The sequence below is a fragment of the Gadus macrocephalus genome, chromosome 10 (genome assembly GCF_031168955.1).
Source record: "Gadus macrocephalus chromosome 10, ASM3116895v1".
NCBI lineage: Eukaryota > Metazoa > Chordata > Actinopteri > Gadiformes > Gadidae > Gadus > Gadus macrocephalus.
This window is the reverse complement of record NC_082391.1, coordinates 6,965,144-6,985,212: the sequence shown is the minus strand read 5'-3', so window position 1 is coordinate 6,985,212 and position 20,069 is coordinate 6,965,144. Positions and strand designations below refer to the sequence as shown.

Sequence of the window (20,069 nt, the reverse complement as noted above, 5' to 3'; positions counted from 1 at the left end):
ACAAGCTTTTCTCTTTAGCGGCTACATCTGTAATGTCTCGGCAAAACATTTCACTTTGACCTTCATCTGGATGCCTTCCTCCTCTTGCTCTCTCCTTCCCTTTGATGGGTGATTCTAAGGCACTATTACTGTTTAAATCTCTCACTTTTTCAAAAAAGATTAGATTTATTATAATACTTTTTCAATGCTAGCAGTTTGCACGCTAAAGATCAATGCTTCATAATGTTCAGACTTTTCTTTCTCCATTTTGAGATCATGTGTTGAACGTAGCTTTGGTGGAATAATGAGAACGATTTGAGTAAGACAGGATCAAATAAGGGGAGTATTATAAAGTGGTGGGGCTCCCCACACCGGGCTGGAGGTCATCTCGTCGTAGATCTCTTCCCATCCTCAGGATCTCTCTCACCCCGGGGGAGAGCACATGTGACATCCCCGATAATCTTAAAGGAAGGCTGCAGGTTTTTTTTTCCCTGCCTCTTATCAACCTCATTTGAAACCTAATTACAGTGATTTTAATCATATTGTGTAACGAGTGATTAACCCTTTAGTGCATTTAATTAACCTCTGCAGCCATAGTCTCCTCGTCAGGAAATAAATTGTCATGCCAGCGGCCTTTTTAGGGTAATTTTTCCAACTTGGTTTTAAATAAGCACACCCAAAAACTACAGGGAAATCTTATATCTTAAGAAGGCATCACTTATCGATCACTCAGGGGGAAGGAGAGGAGTAAATGTATTGTTTGCTTAACACCGCAGTAAATGGTTGCCAGCTAGGATGACTCACAGAGTTATGACAGACCATCATCTGACCGCTCTCATTTCTACATGTATAGAAACATCAGCAGCGTAGAATATGGCGTTGGGAAATGAGGATATGTTGTTGTCCTTGATCATAAATTAATGTCTAACAGATTGTCTTCCCCAGAAAAAAATCCAAAATGTGAAAATGTAAACGGAAGATAATTCTTAATTCTTCATACTGACTGAATTCTTCTGCCTATTTTAAAGCAGGCGATAAAAAATAATCATCCCGACAATTTGTCATGGAATGGTATGAAGAGGTTTCAAAATGAAGCGCTCCTCAGAAGTAAGGCGTGATGTTGGTAAGCTCCTATCTGCGTGCTATACAGCAGTGAGCAGAGCTGTGCTTTAGCCATGGTCCCAGATAAAAGGTGGATCAGGGGGGATGACTAGCAAGCCTATGTGGGTGTCGCCATTAATGATCCTAAGCAACAATAATTCCACAGGATAAACAGGCGTTTATGGAGAAAATCTATGTCATGAGGGGTTTTAAAGAGCTCATAGGATTTCAAAGAAGGGCATCTTGGGAGCAAAAGCAAAATGTGTAAGAACACCAAATGATTTGGAAAGTGGTCGCAATCGGTGGTGAGACAAAAATAATAGGCATCTCAAATCATTGATGCGGTATGATGCAATTGGCTCAGAAATGTATAAATAATATATATGTCATGATCAACATGAAATAACATGAAAATAAGCCAGCACAAATGTAATTTAATAAAAATGAAAAGGATAGTTTTGTGTGAATAGTTTTTATGACTGATTGTAGATTGTTAAGATTAGTTTTATTTGATAAGTAGGTATGTTAATGTAGATATTTCTACACTAAATAACCCTTCATTGTCCATATCTACATTAAAATATTCTTAAAAAAAACATATACCACATCGTATCTTTCAAGAGAAAGATTATTCAATCAGAGATAATAAAGAGATCATGTATCAATTCAACATTCATCTGTGTCATCTTCAGTGTATCTAAGGTGTGCGTACAGCCTCAGCTTATGTTTGTATGTGTGTGGTATTCACAGGTTCTGCTAACATTCCCTCTGTATGTCAACCTTTGCGTTTCACCTTCACCCTTCACACACAGCAGTGGTTTGTCACTTTTCCCAGAGTGCCTCACTCTAGCGTTTGCAGGAGAGCTTCTTCTGGGCTACCTCTCCTCACGTCTCATTTATTTTTTTCCCTCCGTTTTTTATTTTATTTATTGGAGCACTTTACATTTGGCACGTCTCTTAGGGGAATCATAAGCACTGCGACGTACTTTGACATTCAAATTAATTTACTTCTGCCACGAAGATTCAGTGGCACTTTGAGGACGGCATTTCATGTTTTGAGTACAAAAAACCCAGAACTTTTCACCTCATCTGTGAAGCCTTTTAAGCATTTGTATAGCCCTTGGCATGGCAAAAATCACTGCTTTCTCACCTTTTGACTACAATTATTACTCGAAGCAGTGAATCGCCCATATCGATGCCTGACTGTGACTGCCACATTTGTTAACTCACCACTCAGTGTGGCTTGTTTAAAAACATGGGTCATGTCAGATTAGCTTTCAGTACTTCCCCCCTTGGACCTTAAATCCAGCAGTGCGGAGATCAAAGCTACGAGGGCAATTGTCTCTCCAATAGAGGCTCTTTCACCAGCCATTCATACTTAGAAATATAATAGAATTGCTAGATACGACAATTACACCACTAGGCTGACTCTTGGCTTTGGTAATGTTTAGGAACCTGGACATGTGTTTTCCTCAAGATTATGCAATTACAGATGATTATAAAATATTATGAAAACCATGTTTTCCTGAAAATAAGTTATTGTTCTGTGTAGCCCATTATTTGTAAAGCTGCAGCTGGCTCAGTATTTGTTGGAGATGACATTCATGTAGACATGGTGGTCTGTGTGGCTGAATTCCCCAGGTCCTTGCTGCCACCCTCCCCCCTCTGGATTACTTATTTGGGGACGGCAGTAGGACTCCGAGAGGAGACTAGTGTGGGTGGGTTTAAAAAGGAAGTCATGAATTACCTGTCGAGTGGTGATCTGCCCTGCAGTCTTGAATCCCCCCTGACAGCTGCACTCTGAGACACTGTACGGGTCGGAGCTAGTCGAGGAGCACTTGGAGAGTGAGTCACAGCCCACCACGAACGTGTTGTCCAAGGGGAGCTCCTGGATTACGTGGTGTTTCTTTGGGGCCACCGGTGTCTCTGGTTTGATTTGAAAGGTGGGCTGGGGGGACGCAGACTTGTAATGCTTGGCTAAGTCTGGGCTGTCAGGTTTGAAGGTGGTGGGCGTCGTGGCCCAGTTATACTTCCCCATGGTCTGCTCCTCCAGCTCCACAGGGAGGTCCAACGTGCCGTTAATGTGCTCGTGGGTGGGGTCATCAGGCTTGGATTCATCGATGGTCACAAAGTTCAGCAGCAGGCTCTTGGGGGACCGCTTCTTTTTCTTCTTCTTCTTCTTTATCTGCCGGTTCTCCTGGTTCGGCGACACCCACTCTCCGCTCTGCTTCCCCTTCTGGACGACTTTGTGCCTCGGCGTCTGCCGGCAGCGCACCAAGGCCGTCACAAATATTACCAGGATGACAGTCATGGTTCCGGCGATTATCGCTATGACAACGATCACGTATCCACTGGCTTGGGGCGTCACTTCATTGTCTCCAACGTTACGGTCCAAAGGTGTCTCCATACTTTTCCGTAGCTGCTCTTGAATATAGGTGGCATTAGAGACAGTGTCGTTTACAAACAGGTGAATGAGTGCGATGGCGTGAAAGGACTCAGGCTGGCCCAGGTCTTTGACCCTAATCACAAGCCTATGCAGCCCGTGATCAGCGGCCACTATTTTCTCCTGTAAGGTGATATTCCCTGTAGCCTTGTCTATGGCAAAGAGGCCCCTAGGGGAGACCCTGGAGGTTATGATGATGCTGCTGATGATGCTGTAATGAAGCTCAGCATTCATACCTGTGTCATTGTCAATGGCAAACACTCTGGTGACCACTGCACCGGGGTTGGTGGAAGTCTGGACAAGGTCATAGGAGTAATTGGAGGAAGGGATGACAAAAACGGGGCGATTGTCATTCACATCAACCACATTGATCGTGACCTTGGCATAGGAGGTGGTGGGCGGCTGGCCACCATCGACTGCCTTCACCATAAATGTGTAAGAGCTTTGCTGTTCCCTGTCGAATGTGATGTTGGGTTTGATCACGCTGGTTACAGGGTCGATGAGGAAGTTATCTTTCCCATTCAAAATGGACAAGGTTATAACAGCATTATCCCCCGCATCCGCGTCCGTGACTGTGATTAAGCCGACGGTTCCGTAGAGAGGCAGGTTCTCGGGCACATAGAAGTTGTACTCGGGGTGTGTGAACGCAGGGCTGTTGTCATTGAGGTCTTGCACGATTAGCCTGACTGTGACATTGCTCTGCAGAGACGTGGAGCCATTGTCCCGTGCCACCACAGTGAACGAGTACCTCTCCTGCTTCTCTCTGTCAAGCCGCTTGCCAACGGAGAGGATCCCAGTTCGTCTGTCTATGTTAAACCCGTCAGGCGCATCGGGGCCAAGAGTATAAATAATCTCAGCATTATGCCCACTGTCAGCGTCGGTGGCACTGATTTTTATTAACTGTGTTGATGGGTCATTGTTCTCCGGTATGGAAAGTTGGATCTCCGGTTGGGGGAAGATAGGTGCATTGTCATTCTCATCCTTGATTTTAATTAAAACCATGGCTGAAGTGTTCAGTGGCGGCGTTCCTCTATCCGAGGCAACTATCCTAATTGCATATTCCCGCGTTGTCTCGTAGTCTAGTGGGGCTGCCGTTTCCAGTAAGAACTGGTCATTAAAGACTGGTTTCAACCGAAAAGGGACATCGTGGTCAGTGTAACAGGCTACTTTGCCGTAAAGATCTGCGTCCTTGTCTGTGACTGTAATGAGGGCTATTTTGTTGTTGAGAGGAGCATTTTCAGACAGCACAATGGTCCCATTAACCTGGTTAATTATGTAGCGGATGTCTATCGAGGGCACATTGTCGTTAACATCCGTTACGTTTACAGTCACCGTGGATCTTGAGGGGGTGGAGCTGCCATCGCTGGCGAGAACAATCAGCTTGTGGACCGGCGTCACCTCACGGTCCAATGGCTGCTTGACGGTGACCATACCCGAGGAGCCGTCGATGGCAAAGTGGCGTTTGGTGGCCGCAGACATCTGGTTGCTGAAAGAGAAGTGGATCTGGGCATTGGAGCCCAGGTCGGCGTCGGTGGCGTGGAGCTGTTCCACGGATGTCCCGATGGGCGCGTTCTCCGGGATGTTGACCTCCAGCTCGCTGTCCTTGAAGATGGGCCGGTTGTCGTTGACGTCAGAGATGGTGACCTGGAGGATTGCGGTGCTGGACTTTGGAGGGTTGCCACCGTCTTCCACCTTGATCTTCATGACGAAGGTGTCCTTCTGCTCGCGGTCCAGGTTCTGCTGAACGATGAGCTGGGGCCACTTATCGCCTTCAGGGGTTTCGATGATGTCAAGGCCAAACTCACTCACGCTCTGCAAGGAGAAGATAAACAAAATCACAGCAATTACCACGCAGAATATTCAAGTAACTGTCATTGACACTATGTTAACAAGTATAATATTTCACTGCAAGACAAGAACTATGATAAATAATGTTCAATATTTTCTAGTAAAACATCTGTTGGCAGGGTAGTAGTTTATATTAGAGGACATGTAGTAACACATTATTAGGGGAATGTGTATTTGTCTGTGTGTGTGTGTGTGTGTGTGTGTGTGTGTGTGTGTGTGTGTGTGTGTGTGTGTGTGTGTGTGTGTTTGTGTGTGTGTTCCAAGGGGAATTCAACCTCTTTCAAGGATGAGATTAAAGTGAATGTTGAATGCAAAGAGTTAAATAAACAGCCCTTGACGGCCTTTAACTGTACGACTGATTCTTGGCTCTGTGCTCTCCCATTGGCTCACTTGTACTCCTCGTACTTGTAGATCAAAAGCTTTTTACAACATTAAGTACCAGCAATAGACTGCTCAATAATTTCCCTTGAAATGTGTATATACTGCATGTTAATTCATGTTCATGAGGCACAAAAGAAATGCTTTATTTTGACTATTAGCTAGTAGTTCACAAACTGCTGAAATGAACCAATCCTCAATGTAATCCCACCCAGGGTACGTTGGTTGAAATGCCATCATTTAGCTTATTAGCCACTTCATGGCTGCTTCCTTTAGCTTGACTCAAATTATATTCCATTCCAACCCCTGTGTGTGTGTGTGTGTGTGTGTGTGTGTGTGTGTGTGTGTGTGTGTGTGTGTGTGTGTGTGTGTGTGTGTGTGTGTCTCAGAAAAGGACATGCAGCCTTGCTGGAATCAACCTCATAATGTAAGAAAAACTGAAAAGGGGGAAACATTTATCATGCACAGATAAGCTCTGGTTTTACATGCACTGAAAGACCAGAGCAGTACAAATTAAAGAGAGAGGGAAAGAGGGAGAGTGAGAGAGCAGTATATCAAAAATCCTTTTTGCTCAGCAAGGGGCTAAATCTGCGTATGAATAATGCCTGAGGGAATGCAAACAAATGCAGATGTAATCCCCACGAGACACCAGTTCTTACTTATCAAAGTAATTGCCTTCCACCCTAAAGAAAAACAATAGCACAAATATTTATGACTCCAGATGCACCACAATATATATATATATATGACTCTATTTTCTAGAGAAAAACAGAAAGAGAGATAAAGGACAGAGAGAGAGAGAGAGAGAGAGAGAGAGAGAGAGAGAGAGAGAGAGAGAGAGAGAGAGAGAGAGAGAGAGAGAGAGAGAGAGAGAGAGAGAGAGAGAGAGAGAGAGAGAAGAAAATAAGAAGATCAAGCCAATGAATGAGCTGCATGCATATTATAAAACAAAGAAGCCCTTTGAAGCTCCTTCAGTCAGAAGCAGTTTCATGCTGAAACAAGGAAAAGCATCCTCTTTTAGAAGATAAGCGTCATGCAGCACATCATGTTGAAAGCGATTACTCTGTCTAGGCACCGCTCTCAAATAAGATTAAGATACATACATTCTTACAAGTGAAGGACAGAACATGGACCATAGATTGGCTGCATAGTAGACTGAACTTCCCAGTTGTGTTTAAAAACCTGAAACGCCAGACGCTCTGAAAGCCAGCAGCGACTCTGCTGTGGTCCACATAAGCAAACACATGCAACCGCAGCAAGCAAATTATTGTGTACTCTCAAAAATTGCCTGTCGCTGGAATATTGTGCCCATGTTAGTGATTGACAGAACTACTTAACAGAGCCAACATTGCAGGAATGATCATCACAGGGTATTTTGTGATCCTTCGTGTGAGGAAAAAAAAAGTAGAAAACAAGATAACCAGACATATGGAAATGTATGGAGCCGCCAGCGTTTTGGACAAATTTGCACACACACAAAATATACATTGAGGAGTGGGGAGTGCTTAGCCTAGCTTAACACCTCAACGGTCGCTTTAATTCTAGTAGTAAGTGCCCCCGATTTCAACCGACTTCATCACAGGTTTAAAAAACCCATTTGTTTGAAGAGATATCGCACTGTGAAAAAGACACTGCCATTTAGCATAGGCTATTGTTAATAGTGGGGTAGGGGGTGTGGGGGTGGGATTCTGTGTGATGATTTATGAGTGAGAAGTTCTTCCATGCTTTTTTTCCCCCTCGGTTTCAGTTTTACAACTGACAGGCTACGCTCTGCGCATTTCAATAAGTTAAAAGAGAGCTATCTCTCAGGCCTGCGTCGCCTCCTGACTGCACAATTAGTCTGGTGGATTGTGATAAAATCTAGGACAGGCTAAGAAAAGGCCAAGTAGTCATATGAATCACTCACAGGAGAGAAGCCCAGGGCCGGGCATGCAGTGTGCCTTCCCAATAGTTCAGTGTGGACATTATACACGTTCACCTTTCATATGGATGCCCTCTTGAACTCTGGAAATAGGCTGTCGGGTTCCACATAAGCGCAGCATGGGCGGTTTTATTGTTTAAGGAGTGCATGTGGGTTGCTCACAGCATGATATCAATTGAAAATTGGCTTATTATTTTTAATGAAAATGATTGAGGAGCCTCACTGACAGTGCGGCAGAGGAGGGCTTAAAGGACGACTGTGGATCCCTTTCTGAAGAGGATGAGGTGCTCAGATTGTCAGTGAATGCGTCTTTTAGGCAAGTTGATGACCTTATTAAAACTCAGAGGAGACCAAGATTGGGTTGTGAATATATCAGGGCGGTGGGGAGGCAGGCTGTAGTCACGGTGATGCCCATGGATGGGCATTACCTGGGGAGGGGCCATTCATCACATGCTATAGCACCTTTCATTATGCTGCAAAACTCTCACTCTCTCTCTCTTATTCTGAGGACTTTATTTTTTGCCATCTCCCATTTTCACTTGCCCCTGGCCACTACCTCGTGCTTTTAATTAAAAACAACCAAGCTGAGGATTGTTTGGCTGTTTTCCTCAACCCCTTGTTGAGGGAAAGGTGTCAAAATATGCTAATGCCAACCGCCAATGTTTAGCAATGAGAGTTTGTTCCTGGAAATCCCTGTTGAACTTAGAAAAATGACCAGTTCATGGGAGAGTAGCTTTTGTTAGGGAATGAAGAAGCTTACTTTTATGAAGAAAAGCACCTAGCACAGGTGAGGTTAAAGGATTTGGGGTTCTGAGGGTCCTTTGGAAAATCTCCACCAAAGTAAATGAACATCCACATATGGAGCCATCTGTGATTCACAGAAGCTGAAAGGCACATGATTCCAACAAGACACCAAGCCTAAACACAACTAGAAGATAGCAAAGGGGAGGCCATATAGCCTAATGGAATGTGGGTGTGTACGTGATGTTCTTGATTGCTCCCTGATTGTTTTAAATAATGTTTTAAATTAAAAGAGCAGTGAAGTAAACCTTGAAGTGATTAAAATGGAATACAGTTTAATTCATGAAGGCAACTCTTCTTACCAAGCATGGGATTATTTTTGGAAGAACTTAAACAACCTCTGCAGCAGTGAGGTTCTACCAAAAAACAGCTTACAGAGGATAATTACTGAATTCCACTCAAAATGAGTTTGCTTAGCATCTGCTATGAGTAATGCAATGTACAAATGATGCAATGGCTGTAAGAGATATAATAAAATATACATGTGCAATTATATATATTTATTTGTACACACACTTTTTCTATATGATACAACCCTTTGAAAAATATATAAATATATATGTGCATATAAATATCATATGTATACACACATCATATGAACTATCAGTCATGCTAAAGCGGTACACCTGTTCTGTAGGGTTTGGTGATCAATCGCTGTGCTAAACAATAGTAGCAGTTTTTAGTTCATGTATGCACATGAAAAATGTACACTTTGAGCAAATCTGAGCAAAATCCCAGAGGACGCCTCAAAGATAGTCCAAAGGGTGGTTTAGCGGCCAGCAGCTATTCATGGAGATGTTTGTGCAAATGTTACATACAAAAGCCAAGGCTTTCTGCAGACCTTTTGAAGTAAGATTTTACATCATATATATATATATATATATATATTAGTGCTGTCAGTTAAACACGTTATTAACGGCGTTAACGCACACCAATTTTAACAGCGTTAATTTATTTATCGCGCGATTAACGCAATTCTACGGAACCCGTAAAGGGACATGAAAAATAAATAAATAAGTAAACGTTTCTCGTGAGCACGAGAAAGTATCTGGTGCTCACGAGGAAGTATCTCGTGCGCACGAGAAAGTATGTCGTGCGCACGAGAAAGTATCTTGTGCGCACGAGAAAGTATGTCGTGCGCACGAGAAAGTATCTCGTGAGCACGAGAAAGTATCTCGTGAGCACGAGAAAGTATCTCATGAGCACGGGGAAATATCGTGCGCATATCACTGGCAGTGTGTGTGTGTGTGTGTGTGTGTGTGTGTGTGTGTGTGTGTGTGTGTGTGTGTGTGTGTGTGTGTGTGTGTGTGTGTGTGTGTGTGTGCGTGCGTGCGTGCGTGCGTGCGTGTGTGTGTGTGTGTGTGTGTGTGTTTATGTTTGACGTCAGCGAGTAGGTGGACGAGCGAGGAGAGCGAGCGATAGTGTGCGTGTCAGTCTAGTGAAGTAATGAACGAGTTTGGTTGTGTCTTGTGTGTAAGAATAAAGTACCCAGCCTGTCAAGAATCGGTGGCCGCTTCATTCCATCATATTCCGACCTATAAGCAGACTCACTGTCGGTCAAAGTGAAAGGGTGTTGCCCCCGAGAGAGCATCGGCCCTGGAGGGAACGTATCACCTGTGCTCCTCGGTCTGGGAGCCGACAGCAGGAAAGCTGTAACTAACCATCTCGTAGTTGGAGGCGGAGCGCAAGAGAGTATACGTGATCCAATAATTTGAGATAAAAATAAAGCACATTAATTTGAATGATTTTAGCTTGTGTGTGATTTATCGCGGGCACGGGCATACACAAGCTAAAATCATTAAACTGAATGTGCCATATTTTTATCTCGCTCTATTGGAGCGCGTACACTCTTTTGCCTCCAACTACGATATTGTTAGTGTGCCTTATAGGTCGGAATAAGGTCGGAATGAAGCGGCCACCGATTCTTGACAGGCTGGGTACTTTATTCCATGGGCGTAAGTTTGGTCTCAGCTTTGGTAGGGACACTTCACAGACGTAACCCCAAATCACTAGACTGCATCATGCTGAACAATCAATACTTTATTAAAATAAAATCGAGATTTACATGTGCACTTATTCACATTAAAAGTACACACACACACACACACACACACACACACACACACACACACACACACACACACACACACACACACACACACACACACACACACACACTGCCAGTGATATGCGTACGATACTTTCTCGTGCTCACGAGATACTTTCTCGTGCGCACGACATACTTTCTTGTGCCTTTACGGGTTCCGTACAATTCTATTATTTTTAAAAAAAAAGATATACATTTTTTTTTTCTTTGGCTCAAAACAAAGAAGCAGTAGCCTGACTGCTATGTTCAAGGCAGTATGTTTGTATGTTCATCGTTTAATTGCACTATAGGCTTTCTTTTTGTATTGTCCTGTTTTGATCAGTATATGCCAATGTTGTTATCAATAAAAAACCATTTGCACAAGGCAAGCCGATGCACTTCTCCATGTTGATAAGAGCATTAAAATGAGAAAAAGTAATGGGCTACAGAAATCAAGGGATATTTAGCATAGAAAAAACATTTGCGATTAATCGCGATTAATCGTGAGTTAACTATGTCATTAATGCGATTAATCGCGATTAAATATTTGAATCGCTTGACAGCACTAATATATATATATATATATATATATATACATACATAGAAAATGAATAAATAGATCTGCAAATTGTGATCAGTTTTGCAAAATCACTGATCAGCCAAAGGTTTGATGAATTGCACCACAAAAAACAAAAGGACAAAAAGCAAATGATTGCAGTAGATGATCATGCTAATGAGCGGAATATTTGGTTGGTGATTTTCCAGGCATGAACAATTCACGATATAGCTCTGGAGAGGCTTGGCAGCTGAGAGACTGTTTAAAAATGCTAATTAGTATTCAAGGCAGACACAGACAGCCGCGATTCGGCTCATTCTCAGCCAGTGGTAACTTCATCTGGTCTCCGAGATGGACTGGACGCCGCCCGCCCACACGCGCTCCAAAACCTTCAGATCAGCTTTCTCAAGTCATTAAGCTTTGAGTTTTCCATCTAAATGGTTTGATTGGTCCAGGGTTGCATATCTAGATTTAAAGATACTCTTTGTTGTCGAGACAGTACATTTATTTAGGCATGCCTTCATTGGACAGAGAGTACTGCACTTTGCTCTAATAGAGCACACGCTCTGGGAACACACACTGTTGTCATTGTTTTTATTTGTTTTGTCAACAGAACAATCTCATATACTGCCTGCAAACCTCACCATTTGTATGGCCTACTTTCATAATGAATATAAAGCATATGGCAATCGGAATGGCAAACATAAAAGATTTACATGACATGTCCTAAATTATGGAATAAGATACCGTGTTTGGTATTATTACCAGCAGCAAGGCAGTGGGATAGGGGTGATTCAGCTCCACTTGACGAGCAAGAAGCAGAATGAAACCGATAAAGTTGAAGTTATGAACATAAACCAATATGTATATAATCAAGCTCTATTGTTCTACATACATGCAACAAAAAAAAACTTTGAGGCTCCGGGGAGCACTGTGCAGAGAGAAACCATTTGAGGCTAGGGGGATCTGTACAGAGAGAAGACCCAAGGCCAGGCCTGAAGCTCACCTTGACCAGCTCGTAGTGCTGGATCCCATTGAGGCCCACGTCGGGGTCGAAGGCCGAGGGCACCGGGTAGCGAGTGTTGATGGCCGTGTTCTCGGGGATGGAGATGTTGATGACGGTGGACTGGAAGAGCGGCGCGTTGTCATTCACGTCCTCGATCAGGAAGCGGATCTTCACCAGGCGGAAGATCTCGTCGGGCAGCACGGCCACCTCGATCTCATAGTAGCAGCGCTTCTCGGCGAACACGCCCGAGCACAGCTTCTCGCGGTCGATGCGGTGGCTGGTGGTGAAGATCTCGCCCGTGTTGGCCTCCACGCGCACCAGCGGCACGTCGCCCGTCTTGTACACGGGCTTGAACTGCAGCGGGGAGGAGAGCCGCACGGCCGGGTCCAGGTTGAGGTCGAGGTCCCGCCGCAGGTTCCCGATGCGGACGTTCTCGGGCTGCTCCTCCTTCACAGTGTAGTCCTTCTCCTGGGCCAGGCATGCCAACACCAGGCAGGACACCAAGACCAGCAGCACATGGGCCGGGCTCACTAAGTCCATACTCAAAGAGTGGAGGGGTGGAGGGGAATGGGGGGTTCACGTTCCAGTGGCGGTGATCCTGTCACAACAGAGGATGGGGAGGGGGGAAAGAGGGTGAAATGGAGGGGGTGGGGGATGGGGAGAAGAAGCAATGTCAGTGATCAGAACTACATGACATCCATGTTTTGTTGTAATTAGCACTATATTCCCTCATAGAGAGTTTTGAACTTGACCTTTTCCTCCTAACTAGCTCTGGGCCCACATCCCTCTTGCGTCTTTGAGAGCAAATTAGCGTCGGTTTTGCACAATTAACCTTTGATGACATCCATTGAGCAAGCAGACACGTAAAGGTTAGTAGTTCACAGATCCCATCAATCTGCTCTACACAGCCGACCAACACTTTCATATTTTTCTAATGAACGGCTGGAGTCCATTGTTGCATTGAACTAGTCGCAAGCAGTTCGGAGGTTGGCCTTGAGACATTGCTAAAGTCTTTTCAAAGGGACTATCGGGTCTTAAGGCTCTTATCAATGTTATTTAGATTTTTTTTAAATCACAAAGGTTTTTTTGGGGAAGCCAAGCAAAAATACAAAAACACATCCCTATCCATGTTCCTGCCAGTTTGGGGAGCACAGTGTGTGCAAACTTTAGCTGCTGTTGTTGGGGCTGTATTACAGCCCAAGGCAAGCCGGTGTGAACACACACACACACACACACACACACACACACACACACACACACACACACACACACACACACACACACACACACACACACACACACACACACACTCAAGCAGACATACGGATAAACAGACAGTTTGGCACACTCAAACACACATGAGCGCACACAAACACACACAGGAAAACACACTGAACCAAATAACTTACGTGGGCAAAATTACAGACACACACACACATACACACAACTACATTCATAAAATCTCTGGTAGCTGTTTACATCAACTATTAATAGGGGGTGACAATTCCACCGAATGTAAACATTCAAGCTCTCAAACATTTCATGAACCCCTTCCCCCCCCCCCCGAGCGTAAACATAAACAGTATAATAAGAGCTCTTTAGCCCAACCGTGGCGGAAACAACACTGCCTTATTTATTGTGTCCCTATCAGTCAAATTACTGGAGTTCAATCATTACTATTGCGAACCAGCAGCAACAACAAAAACACACTGACAACTTTATAAACCCTTAAAATAAACTTAAAGGAAATGGTAGAGGCTGACCGACATGTGTTAATTAAATGGGTCTTTCTTCTGTGAACTAAAATCATAGCTGGAAACGCATCTCCAACGCTCTGCAGTCGCAGTGGAGGAAAATTATGTTGATTATTTATAGATTTGTGTTATAGGAATAGATATTGGTATCATGGTGTGGTTCCCATCCAGGTCTTTAAGGTTAGGACCACAAATCCTGTTGTTCTCATATTGAGTTTTCTGTGGCTCAGATCATTGGCTGCCTTCCACCCATTTAGACACACTATGTGCATTACCAATAATAACTAACCATATTTGTTCATATCATTTTTATACAACTTACTGATTCTTCAAAACATTGTGATAGAGGGCATAGGTTGACTTTAAACCGATAACAGATTAGGTTGGCTAGCCAAACGCTGAGCTTATTGAGGGAAGTTCATTAGGGACGTTTTCTTCACCAATTTTTTAATCTTACTCTCACCAATACTAAGAGTAAGATTGTTTATTGTTTAGTATTATAAAGCATCTTAGAAACATTCTTGTAGGTGCAAGGATCAGTCTAATATAAAAAAAAATACATAATTACTCCATCCCACATTCATCATCTTAAGGATAGGCCACCAACGTTAGGCCCTGGTTTAATGTCTCTATAATAATTAAATAAATAAAAACTACTATCCCAGGAGTATTTTGAGCTCAAATGTATTCAAGGACTAATACAAATTCATTACTCATATCCAACTGTGTGTTTAGGTCAACCTTTCCAGCCCCTTGAGTCTTTATTAAAATCACATGCTTTTTGCCGGAGAGATATTGGATTACACCCGCGAGGCCGCTGTCTTTAAATCAAACATCTACTCTATCACTCTCTACGAGAGCACCGGTAGAAAAAGCAAAAGGAAGTGTGTGACAGCCATCACCAAGACGATGCACAGCTGCAGCATCGAGCGCCAGAACCCTCGAGCAGCGAGGGAATCGCACGTCCCTCTCTGACAATTACAATGTTCTTTATGAAATTTACATCCATTACCATGAGGCGTGTATGCAAACACAATATCTTATATGAAAAACCAAACTACAATTCAGAGGATTCATTCTTATGATTGGTAAAGGCAACATCCCCAGTCACAAGCCAAACCAAATTGATTAAAGTGAAGATTTCAATATAGTGTTTTGTTTTTATAAACCGAGAACAATAACTGGGGCATTATCATAGTCTGCGCAAGAAACTTTTCAATATATTTCATAAAGCAATGACAAAAGTCATTTATTTATATATTTCTTTACGTAACATACCATAGCCATATCTGTATGACTAACCATAGCCATATGCACACCTTGTGCCAATCGCTGTATCGTACGTCCGTGTGAGAGTATATTATAATGCTGAAAGGATAAAAGGGGAATATTTCATGCAGTGCAATATCGGGAAACCCTTTGATGTGTTCGCCACTCCTGAGAGGGAGCAGCCATTTGTACTAAATGAGACAAAAGTCCAGAAGTTAAAAGTCGAATCAGTGCCTAATTATGTTTAGAGTGCATCCTGGAGTGACTGGGGATTGTGACGGGGGGATATGATCCTCCTCACTGTGTCCTCCACACTGAACACGCTGCCGCTGATATTGAAGCACATAACTCATCCGCCGAGCTCACTTGTCATTCCTGTCTCCAAGGTTGTTATTGCTTTTCGAAAAAAGGAAGCAAGACTATTAATACAAATCATAATTTGTGTAATTAATGTTGACGTTTTGAATCTGTATACATTTCTCTGGTGAATGCTAGTTTGGGGGGGGTTGGGGGGGGAGAGAGAGGACAACCCTACGTGTCAGTCAGGGTGTCTGCTTTGCTTACATTTCACTAGTCTCCTGAAATGCTATTTTGAGCCCCAGACAGCAGGTTGAATCCAGCAGGCAAACTCAAGCCTCCCTCTTGGGAAAAACAAGAGAGTGGGGAGAGCGAGAGGGAGAGAGAGAGAGCGAGGGAGAGGAGCCGGCTGGCTGTGGATCAGTTTTCCCCACAATGTGATGGACAGGCCGGTGCTCTGTTTGTTTTCAGCCAGAGGAGGAGAGAGAGAGGAGCGTGACACAATCACAATCACAATGAGGCTGGATGGGGAGTTTGGAAACGGAAAAAAAAGGAATACAAAAATGTGAAAAATATACCAAAATTCATCAGGAGGGATGGGGTCGGTTGGGGGGCCGGCAACAGGAGGGCTTAGATGGTGATAAATATTGTGTGTCTGGACGCTGCGACCTGGTCTACTATTAAAGGCATACAGAGGGTATCGGTGGACGACTCTGCTCCACATCTGCCTTTGGTGCTGCTTTGAATATATCTGAAATCTCTTGACAGGCAAGAACGCTTCCATCAAGATCGGCCTGTTCCTTCTCAGTGTACCCCACTGAATCCACAGAATCCATTTCTTTATTCCGCAATTTTCTATTGGGGAAAAACGTTCTCGACTTGACAAGTACCCTCTACGCTCTTTTAGTGTTAGTTAAAAAGGAATTGACAGAATATGAAATGTGTGTTTATGCAGTGGTGGTATTGTTGAGTGAAAGCAGTGGCAGAAATCAACCAGAGCTTCGTGGTTAAACTGCAAGTGAGCAAGACATCTTTAAGCAGACCAGAACGTATCGATTGAAAATGAATAGAAAGTACCATGCAGTAGATTAGAAATGTATTATGAGAACGAAACTTATACTAACACAATTACTAAAACGTACACTAACAATAATGTCATTGTTTTGCCTCTTTAAAATCAAACACTAGATCTTGAATAAAATGTTCTTGATGAGTACGACCACCCTTTGAACATTAAGTGATCTAGAATGTCCTTAACTCACAGCGTTATGACTACGCCCTGTTGGTCTACACGATTGTAGTCCTATATATATATATATATATATATATATATATATATATATACATATATATATATATTATATATATATATATATATATATATATATATATATATATATATAATATATACCCCAAGTCATAGCAGATTACATGCAGATAGGATCATAAAACAATATTGATTGGTTTTGTTTGGACACTTTACATATTCTTAAGGCATCCGCAAATCCTTTGACTTATCCATCATTAACGTGAAAGAATAACTATGTGTAAGAGTTTAACCACAGGATGTGAAGAAAACCTTAATCAAAGAAAATAATGTGTTGCACTACGAAAGTCATTAACAAACAGACATTCATTAAGAGCAACATACTGTCAGAGTCATTCTAATTAAACCAGCACTTCATTTGCTGTCTGTCATTTGCATCAATTGCTATACAGGATAAGTGCATAGAGCCAAGTGTTTTAAAGCACAGAGACCAGCAATCAATAACTCCTTCAGTTGATTCATATATACAGTTGACAAAATGTTCAAGTAGGCTACTGCATGATAGGTATATTAAGGTAAGAATGAAGATAATTCAGCATTCATTACATTTGAAAATGAAGATCTACAACCAGAAACATTATATCCTGATCCTGACGCTCAACCCCAGAGCATGTTGATTTGAAACATGAAAACACCAGTCAGGGAGTCAGACACAATGGAGGACTTTTGAAGGCGTCGTGGGACTGGTAACCTACAGGCTGGTTTTGATCAACTAACACAGGACAATTTACTTTTTTTAATGCCTTTTTAGTTTTTTCCAAAACAAATCTTGTCTTCGAATTACCAAAGCTATAAACATGCATTTAGACTTAATGCATTAGAGCATCTAATTTAGAAATGCCACAATGCATTCTGCTAGAAAAGGCTGCCAACATGACATGATATAGCTGTAGATTATAACAAAATTGCACCCATTTAAGTGAGAATTTCAATTTCACTGGGTTGGCTTTAAGTGATGGGTTACTCTCTATATGTTGAGCCTCATTTTGTTTATATTTCAAATTAACGAGCCAGATATCTGGTTAAAATACATGTGTTGAAGAAACACCCCATTCATCACATATAACCTGACGCGTGGATCCATAATCAACCCTCACACTAATAGTCTAATTAATAAAATAATAATGTTTGGTAATTCTATCTATCCTAAGTTTTAGTAGCCTACTAATTCCAATAGTAAAATCTATTCTCACTGGGCAAAAAAGGGAAGTCACACCGCTTGCAGGCTATGTATGACGGTCGAGCCGGTTGCTTAAGTGCGCACTGCCGCTATATCAGCACCCACGCACCCTGAGCTCAGGGAGCTGCCGATCCACCTGCAATGAAAAGTACTGATGCACCCTCCTCGTCTTATAAAGTGCATGCAACCTCATTGTTTGATAAAGTACATGCACCCTGCTCGTCAAGTAGGCCTATAAGAGCGCAGTGGTCCCGAGCAGCCTCATGATAATTGAGGTATGGGCGATTCGGAATCAAACCAATAAGGGGTTCTCAGCAACAGCATCGCACTGCCATATTCCAACACGACATACACTGCATAGCTAAATAATTAAGTATATTTAATTGGCAACGTTGATTTAATCGAATTTCTGAGTGTTGGAAGAGTTTGGTGGCGATCATTTTACGGGGAATCAAACGACACGCTGTGGGGAAATAACGGCGGAGTGGAGAGGACGGTACGGGCTGGAGCACTGTCGTAATTTTCAATTACGCACGCCGAGGTGTCGCTCTCTATCGTTTCAAATGTGGTGCCGATCGATTTGCAGGCGATTGGAAGTCCTTTCATTGCACAGCCCTAACGCCAGATTCCGCTATCTCTACCCCCTGCTCTACCACAACATACTGCTGGATACGTTAAACCGAAGGTCTGCGTCTTCCTGAAGACTTAATGAGATCACGATGTGGACTATATGGTCCAATTTGTATTTAATACTCTACGACTTACCTTTTCCACTCGAATTTGAAGACAAATCAATCGCAAGTCCGGTCACGTCGCGTCATCATTGATCTACCAGATGAAGTTCCATGAAGTGGAGTGAATGAGGAGGGGATCCACGTCCACAGAGCAAAACGCGATGAAGACGACGAAATCCACTACCAAAACTTATCCATGTGACACCATTCTCAGTCCTGGATGTTCAGCGGAAAGAAAAAGAAAAAGTGTAAGCAAATAACTTTGTTTTAAAGCGATGTGCTGATAATTCCTCTTGTGCTGGAGTTGGGGAACTGTGATCCGACGGCGGAGATGCGCATTGGTCCAAGCTCCGTTTATACAACGTCGTGAGTCCCGGTTTCTAACTTACTACCCGCATTATGAACCATCATCATCCTACCTTGCTCTGTGGATGTTGAACATCACCGGCATCGGACTACAGTGCAACGTGTGCTGTGGTTTGGTGACCGAGGCGCGCGCAAAAAAAGCTCAATCCAAGTGTACAAAAACGTGCATCATGGCAAGAAAACTGATACTGAATGTATTTTTTTTTTTCACTTTTTTGATGAAGTCGAGGCGTGTACACGCTCAGAGCGCGATGGAGAGCGGCGAGCGGGCACAGTGTGCGCACAGTCCGCCCAAAACGAGTTGGGGAAAAAAATGTGTGCCACCAATGTAGCATCACTTACAGGAGCCGGGAGAGGCGGTTCACCGTATCTTTCTGCTAAGCTGTAGCTGTCTCAGTAGTATTGTATGAACTAACTCCCTCAGTACTGCCCACCTCTCACTCTCTCTCTCTCTCTCTCTCTCTCTCTCTCTCTCTCTCTCTCTCTCTCTCTCTCTCTCTCTCTCTCTCTCTCTCTCTCTCTCTCTCTCTCTCTCTCTCTCTCTCTCTCTCTCTCTCTCTCTCTCTCTCTCTCTCTCTCTCTCTCTCTCTCTCTCTCCTCCGATTGACATCACACTAGGAGGAGGAGCCAAACGCACAGTCAAGAGCTCCCTCTCCTTTTAAAGCCGCACTGCGTTGAGGATGGAGACGGAGGAGACGGAGGAAGCGCAGAGATCTTGCTGGAATAACTGGTAGCTATTATAGTAGAGCACATTAGAACAGCTCCTCTCCCGTGTTCAAATCCACCCTCCGCCTGAAAGGAAGAGGGGGCACTGTTCACTTTTCTAATAAGTCCTGTTTCTTGCATTGCTGGTTTTAAATTACAACTTTATGTCGTGTGTGTTAGTATTAAAATATCTAAATTAAGACTAGGCCATCAAACAGGGGCGTAGCCACATGGGGTCAGAGGTTGGCCACCCCGCTGCCCCCCCCCCCCGTCTTAAAAAATAAATAAAATAATAATTATAATCCTGAATGAAAACGG

General features: G+C 43.2%; 1 protein-coding gene across 3 annotated transcripts in view; it reads right to left on the bottom strand.

Annotated features, from left to right (window-relative positions):
• The window catches only part of pcdh11 (protocadherin 11), a 141,880-nt gene extending 122,248 nt beyond the window's left edge, over positions 1–19,632 (bottom strand). Inside the window, exons 1-4 of one of the 3 annotated variants that reach the window (XM_060063378.1) lie at positions 19,100–19,632; positions 18,712–18,896; positions 12,120–12,717; positions 2,828–5,335 (exon numbers count right to left, since the gene is read on the bottom strand). In XM_060063378.1, coding sequence (XP_059919361.1) covers positions 2,828–5,335; positions 12,120–12,659 — 3,048 coding nt within the window. In that variant the 5' untranslated portion in view covers positions 12,660–12,717; positions 18,712–18,896; positions 19,100–19,632. Of the gene's footprint in view, positions 1–2,827; positions 5,336–12,119; positions 12,718–18,711 lie in introns of all 3 variants that reach the window. The other 2 variants (XM_060063377.1, XM_060063380.1) reach the window with 2 other exon arrangements.
• Between the last annotated feature and the right edge of the window lie 437 nt (positions 19,633–20,069).